The sequence below is a fragment of the Taudactylus pleione genome, unplaced genomic scaffold (assembly GCF_031769625.1).
Source record: "Taudactylus pleione unplaced genomic scaffold, aTauple2 ptg000612l, whole genome shotgun sequence".
NCBI lineage: Eukaryota > Metazoa > Chordata > Amphibia > Anura > Myobatrachidae > Taudactylus > Taudactylus pleione.
In genome coordinates this window covers 3,678,806-3,686,485 of record NW_028285014.1, presented here as the reverse complement: position 1 = coordinate 3,686,485, position 7,680 = coordinate 3,678,806, and the positions used below count along the sequence as shown (strand labels likewise).

Genomic DNA, 7,680 nt, shown 5'->3' with positions numbered 1-7,680 from the left:
GAGATCTGACTTCTGACTGACATGGGCTGGAACCATGTTTGAATACCTGGGTCGGACCCATTATGTTGGTGGAAAAGGGGTATTATTGAGTTATAAGGCGAACACTCTGATCATGATATACATCATTAATGGTGATGAATTACTATAATAAGGTGATAACGCGGTGTGTTCTAGATTTGTTTATAAACCTTACTTGTTATAAAAAGACAATGAAATAATTCACACCAATACAGATTCTAAAATAAGACAATGCTTTTACTTCAAGACAGCTTAATCATACATGTATTTTCCCAATGCAGTTACAACAAAAACAATTAGGTTGTATTAGCAGCAGTAGGGAATACTTGTAAAAGAAATTTGTGACACACGGTGCAGACCACCAGTCAGCCAATTTCAACATACGTACGGCAACGGCACCCGGCAGACCCTCGTTGTGTGCTCTCTCCTCTTTTCTCCAAGTGTTCCCCCCCCCCCCCCTCCCCCTCCCTCTCTGGTGAGTTTTATACTATTCTTCTGTCTATTTCTCCAGTTAATCCAATGGGGAATATTAATTTATTTAATATTCGGACGTGCTAGACCTTGATTATGTGTCTCTTAACCAAAATATTGACACTATTCGGTGTTAACTTTCTGTTCCCATATCATAATTGCTCATCTAGCCTTCACCTCTGACTATTGCAGACAAAGGCTATCTCAGTTAGATCATTTGTTTATAATTACTGAGACTTGCTGTCCACTAGTCTGCTCACGCTAACACTGACACACTTAAACCCATGATTCCTACTGCTAGAACAACGGTCAACATACATTTAGCTAAAATATTAAACAAGATGGCTGCTGCTTCAGACACACACTTATTTACTTTAGAGGGAAAGGGAAGGCCTCATCCTCTCTAGGCTTGAGGCCATTCGATAAATGCAGTCTTCGGCAACTCACACAACTATACTAATACTGAATATCATCTTAAACTTTTATATATACTTTTAATTGCAATAAAAGTAATAGTGAAACACAAAAGCATGCATATATTTGTGAATTGATGAAGAGACATGTACATCCACATAATTCTGTGTTATCAAAGGCCATAATGTGACAATATTAAAGTAACAAAACTAGATAGTGTTTTCATTGTCAAATATACAAACGATAATACAATATATTAAACACTAAAGGGGTACTTATATTGTAAACTCCTTTTTTTTATTAAAAGTCTCTAATTTTCTCCCAATTATAGTCTTTTATTTTTGTTTCAAATTATCCTATGTTAATATTCACAATAGAAGTAAAATTTTAGCGAATGATTCTTCACTATTACAACCGAGCCCTACAATGAGTCTTCTGTCTCTTTTCTCCAACACAACCTGAGGGTTACTCAGATGACTGTTATTCCTGCAGATGATGCGTCCTCATGCGCAGCAGCGGATCAGAGAATCTGGCAAGTGGCGTATATCTACACAAGACTCCTCCTGCATTAGCATATTATCGCGCAGCGGCTGTGTGATCTGCGTCCATCTCTGCTGATTCACTATGGCGCTGATAACTGCCAGCTTTGGCCGTTAAAACGGCAATCTTATATATAAAATTAATTGATCTATTTGGTTATGCATTCGGACACCCTGCACCGACTGGGATGAAACCAATGCGAGGTGGCCCACTTGGATCCTGGCCAGGTTTTAAGGGGGTTAGTCGTACCTCCTGTTAGTGTACGCTGGGCAGAACTTTGACCCGGGGAGCTTGTTCTGAGCCTTCCACTGGATGGATTTGGCCGAAAATTTTACAGAGTGGTAACATTGGATCCCAGAAGACATACTAGCGGGTTGAGGTCCTGATCGGACCTCCTGTTGGTGTACGCTGGGCAGAACTTCTAGGCCTTCCAAAGGATGGATTTGGATGAAAACTCCACAGAGGGGTGGCAATTGACCTGGGATGCCTAGTAAAGGAGGAGCTGAAGAGGAGAGAGAGATGGGAAAGGAGGAGCTGAAGAGGAGAGAGATGGGAAAGGAGGAGCCGGGGAGGAGAGAGAGATGGGAAAGGAGGAGCCGGGGAGGAGAGAGAGATGGGAAAGGAGGAGCCGGGGAGGAGAGATATGAGAAAGGAGGAGCTGGGGAGGAGAGAGGTGGGGAAGGAAGAGCTGGGAAGGAGAGATATGAGAAAGGAGGAGCTGGGGAGGAGAGATGAGAAAGGAAGAGCTGGTGAGGAGAGATAGGTGGGAAAGGAGGAGCTGGGGAGGAGAGATATGAGAAAGGAGGAGCTGGTGAGGAGAGATATGAGAAAGGAGGAGCTGGGGAGGAGAGATATGAGAAAGGAGGAGCTGGGGAGGAGAGATATGAGAAAGGAGGAGCTGGGGAGGAGAGATAGGTGGGAAAGGAGGAGGAGCTGGGGAGAGAGATGGGATAAGAGGAGAGGAGAGATGAGAAAAGATGAGGAGGTAGATAAAGGTGGGAAAGGAAGATGGGGAGAAGGCAGAGAGATGGGAAGCAAGTGTGTGTGTGGGGGGGAGATGGGAAAGTGGGTGTAAAGGGGATGGGGAAGAAGGGTAGGATGAAATGTTGGTAATGGTAGAGGGGCAAGAGAGATGGGAAAGAAGGAGGGGTGGGAGAGAGAAATTGTAAAGGAGTAGCCTACACCTATTACCTACCCTCCAACATGACCCCTTCCATCAGATAAAAAATGCTCTGCTCCTGTACGTCTCACCTAATTTATGACCGCAGTAACCTGTGTTGAACTAGTTATGATGAGACAGGTGTTTCAACACAGGTGGCTGCAATCATAAATTGAGAAGGAAGTCCAGGAGCAGCGCATTTTGCACCTAATGGAACTGCTAGGTCTAGAATTAGGTGCTGCAAAAGATCTGATGTCGCACCTACGTGACCCGTGACCTAAGGGGGAGGGGCAAGTATCTGAACGGGGACCAACACTGTCCCCTCGTGGGCTAGCTATGTTTGCCGCAAAAATCTATTCCCCCATTACATACCTCCCAACATTTCAATGAAGGGAGGAGGGACAGTACGCGTGCGTCCGGAAAGGGGGCATGACTTCTGGGAAAAGGGGTGGAGTGAATTGAAAATGGGGCGGAGCCTCACGGCTTCCCCTGTTATCGTCACTTTGGGGGCGTGCCCAGCACTCTCCGAGCTGCTGGGCATCCCCCAGGCAGCCCGTAAACAGTGCGTACGGCATCTGTTCTCTTGCACACCCGCTGCTCTGCTATGCAGGGCAGCAGGTTGTGCTTTCCCCAACTTCCCCCCCCACCGCGGGACAGCGGGACAGTCCCAGAAAAACAGGACGGTCCCGCTGGAAGGGACAGTTGGGAGGTATGCCATTATGCCCACGTGGATGGTAACATTGGTGCAGACCGGCGCTACCAAAGCGGTCACGTGGTTGCAACGTCAGAAAGGTCCTTTCTCCAACTAGGATCTAGCAGCAACCCTAATGGAACGGGTATGTTGGAGGGTCGGCTATTAATAAAAAGTGGAGTGCCGGTTTCATAAATGTAATTGATAGAAAGTGATAACAGGCCAGCACATCCAGTATGATAAAAGTCAATTTTATGTATTTTGTATGTATGTGTAATATATATATATATAATTTGTTCACCCTTCTATCCTTGCATGATAGAAGCGTTTTATCTTGACTTGTAGAGATTACGAGATTAGAGTAGATCAGATAGCGATGTATTTGCCCTGATAAAATATGCTGCTCCGCTCATACAGCGTGGAACACGGCAGCTTATTGGGTGGGCAATGTGCAGACCAGTGTTCGTGTTTCTGGTATATAATTATGCATGGGGGTTCCCTTTACAAACATGGCATCCATTTAGACTTCTATTCAATGTGCCCTTTGTAAAGATGGCGCCGGTGGCTTCTTGCCCCGGAAAAGGCATGCAAGGTGACCTAAACCCGCAAATCCTGTCTCTTTCGGGAGACGTACTGAGAGCCCATTGGTGGAGATGGCGGTAGTGGCTGTGGCCGTGTTCCCGGCGGCTTCTCACGAGATCCGGCGAATGCAGTGACAGAGCAAAGAGCAAGATGGCGGTGCCGGGAGGTGAGAGCCAGGTAAGTGGCTGTATGCCTCGGGCCTGGCGCGATACTGCACGGGAAACAGGCAGGAGGGCCATGTGGCTCTGCAAGCACCATCTGATCTGCTGCAGCCTCAGACCATAACAAGCCCTGCATGTATAGGTAATGAGCTGCTGGGATCACTATAGGAAATTGCCCTATTCCCAGGGATTGTCGTACTGCATTATCCGTGGCAATGCTAGTGCTGTGTTCCATCAGGGACTCTGTGTTAGGCAGATGTAGAGCCAAGTATTCGTGTATTCTCACACTGGGCAGTATGCACACGGACAATAATGGTTGTGTGACCATAGTGCTGCCTTCATTTATGTCACATGACTTCATGATGACTGTATTGGCATTGGAAGTACACACGTTCATTTTATCCCTATTAATTGTCAATTGGTATTGCTGGCTGGATACTAAATTACTGTATGGTGGGACCAGTAATTGCACACTTTCACCCTGCATACAGGGCCTAATTCCCATTGGATACAGCCCCCACTGTACTAGCAGACCCCATTGCAGGGCCATGGACTGAGGTGGCTATAGATATTCTTCATTGATAGAGCCGGTAAGTCCTTGCGTTCGTGTGGGCACTAGAGCCCGTTGCACCCAGGAAGAGTGCTGGGATGGGAGACGCATGCATACATTTCAATAAAGAGTAATGTGTGTGTCTCTACCATGTATGAATCAGTCATTAAAATGTCATCTATGTTTTGATGGACTTTATTCTGGAATTTTAATGGTTGGAGGCTTCTTCACTTATTAACTCGATTAGTAATGTTTTAGTGGTACTAGTATTGTGCACCTCTCCAGCCTCTGTGTCGCATGTATGCAGTGAGCACAGTGATGAACGCACTCCAAGCCCTGCAGTGGTGATTATGTATTTTGAGTTTAATTGTTTTATTATAGGAGTTTTATTTATTTGTTCATTACATTTAACGCCTCCTATAAGCTTTCGTCACCAGTGCGCAGGACTTAGGGGAGATGTATCAAACATTCTATAAAGTGGAGAAGTTTCCTGTAGCAACCGATCAGCTTGTAGTTGATAAATGCTAGTTCGCAGCTGATTGGTTGCTATGGGCAACGTTCCACTCTTTATATGGTTTAATACATTTTCCCCCCTAGTACAAGTACGATCAGTTTGTTTATGCATGCTATCCCACTTTTATATTTTACAGTTACCAATACAGTATAATATGTAATAATAAGCCATAAGAACCTGTAGCATGTATAATTACATTGAAGCATGTGATTAATGTTGTCTCTTGAGTGTTTTGCCATCATATTGATGCACAAGATTTATCTCCAGGGGTCATTGAATGGCTGGCGTTTGGTTAAAGCTGGGCATACACTACAATTATCTGTCAGATATCTGTTCAATCTGGATGGTTGGAATGAAAACCTGGTAATGTATGGGAGCAAATGACAGTCGATCATAAGGTTTTAAACTCTAAAAAAGGAGAAAAAACTTAAATTTGTTTAAAATTGTGTGTTTTAACCAATTTGTCTGAACAACTGTTTTTGGCTATTTTCCAGTGTTTGTGAGCAAATGGACGATTGTCATTTGTTCCCATACATTACCAGGTTTTCATTCCAGCCAGCCAGATTGGACAGATATCTGACATATAATTGGATTGTGGGTGCCAAGCTTCAGAGATAACTTAACTTGATGGTAATTGGGGATGCCTGTAAGAGAAAAGAGCCAAAGCAGAAAGGTGGTGTTGCCCACAGCAGTCACTACATATATATACATTTTTCTAGTGCAGTTTATTATCTGGTTGCTGTAGGTAACCCCATCGTTGCACTACTATACTCAAAGTATTTGAGAGAATCTGTAAGTGTAGTATGTTATCCTGGATACTGTATGGCGCCATACAGAGCCTATAATAATTGATGACCATATCTTGCAATTATACTTATTAGAGATGTAGACATCTGGCGTGTGATCATATAATGGGTAGCACGTCCATACTTGTGATGTTTTAGGCCTCCAATATCAAGATGTCTGCTGTAGGGTAGGTGGGCGATCGGAATCGGTATGAAATACCGATGGCCGCATGACGAATGAACAGATTGCGGCAGCCCGACAGCGCTGGAAATCCCGATCGTCCTCAGGTAAGTAATAACTAACCTAACCCTCCTTAGGGGTGCCTAACCCTAACCTCCCCCCAAAGTGCCTAACCCTAATCCCCCTCCTTCCCCGCTGCCTAACCCTAAGTCTCCCCCGACTGCGCTAAACCTAACCCTCTCCCCCGCTTGCGGCGTCCGGCATCCCTTGGATCGGGATGCTGGGCGCCTGTCTCTCGGCGTCGGGAAAATGACAGGCGTCTAGATATAGACGCCTGTCATTTAACCCACGCCGGGACAAAGCAGTCGGGAAGCCGGCTGTCGGGATCACGTCAGCCGGTTTCCCGATTGCATCCCGGGCGATCACCAGTCTTAAAGGAATCGGTAAGTAATCCGGCCGGCGGATCAAATCCCGGCAGGGTTGGAAGTGCCGACTGCTCCTAAAGGTAAGTAACCCTAATTCCCCCCCGCAACCCTAACCCTTAGGCAGTGGCAAACGCAGGATTTCTAGAGGGGGGTTTCCAAATGCTTGATTTTAGAGCAAATATGGCCAGTCCATGAAGAGGGCAGAATTAGTACTCAGCCAGTTTTATTATGCGTCATACAAAGTGTATTATGTATCATAATTCCAGCATATACAGGACCAGCGATCACAATAAACCATTAGATGCGGCAGTAGTACCATCCTGCCTGAACTGAATGTTTTTATTTTAGATGTGAGCACTATTCCAGGGCATGGGAGCAGGTCCGGGAGCCTGGAGGAGCAGCAGAAGAACCTAGCACTGCCCTGGACATATATGTACATATTGGGCTCTATAACAGTGCAGCCCTAAAAGTGCATGTTTTCCAGATCTCCTAGTTGGTGCACAGGTTATTTATTGCTGTCTGATACATGTTAAAAAATCCACAGGTGGTGCTAATTATTTCATTTGTGATAGTGAGAAGAACAGGCAGCACTAGTAACATTCTATTATATTACTATTTCTATTGTGGTCATTGTGTGTGCTGGGGAGTGGGGTTTCCAGGCAGATGGAACCCCCCCTGCGTTTGCCTATGCTTAGGGGGTGTCTAAACCTAACCTCCCCCCCCTTCCCCGCTGCCTAAACCTAAGCCTCCCGCTAACACCCCTTCCCCTAGCCTAAACCTAACCCTCCCAGGGGGGACTTGGGGTTAGGCACCCCCCCCCCCGGGAGCCCTAAAACCTAACACCCCCTACCACTCCAGGGATGCGAGCAGAAATCCGACAAAAGTCCAGGCGCGATGCTGTTTTCTGCCCTTAGCGCTGGGAAAACAGCATTGTGTCGGAAAGTCTAGTCGGAGAATGCCCGCTCTGGCACCTAAACACCCTGTTTAAGGCGCGAGAACAAGCCTTGCCCGACCTAACTTCACGCAGAATTGAATAGCTCCGGGAACTGATTCCCAGCACTATTCACATCGCGTAGAATAGAATCGAGCCCAAAGTTATGACTTTTTAGTTGTAAGTAGCAAAAAATACCTGGCAATTGCACAGTAGGAAAGTTTAACTGATGGACAGTAAAGATGATTGATATCCAGT

The 7,680-nt window shown here is 45.8% G+C and overlaps 1 protein-coding gene across 1 annotated transcript in view; it reads left to right on the top strand.

The window, feature by feature from the left end:
• The first annotated feature begins 3,903 nt into the window (after window positions 1–3,903).
• CLPTM1 (CLPTM1 regulator of GABA type A receptor forward trafficking) overlaps window positions 3,904–7,680 on the top strand; it is a 43,761-nt gene continuing 39,984 nt past the window's right edge. The window contains exon 1 of the mRNA XM_088454330.1: window positions 3,904–4,052. Within this exon, the coding sequence (XP_088310456.1) occupies window positions 4,026–4,052 (27 nt within the window). The 5' untranslated portion in view covers window positions 3,904–4,025. The remainder of the gene's footprint in view (window positions 4,053–7,680) is intronic.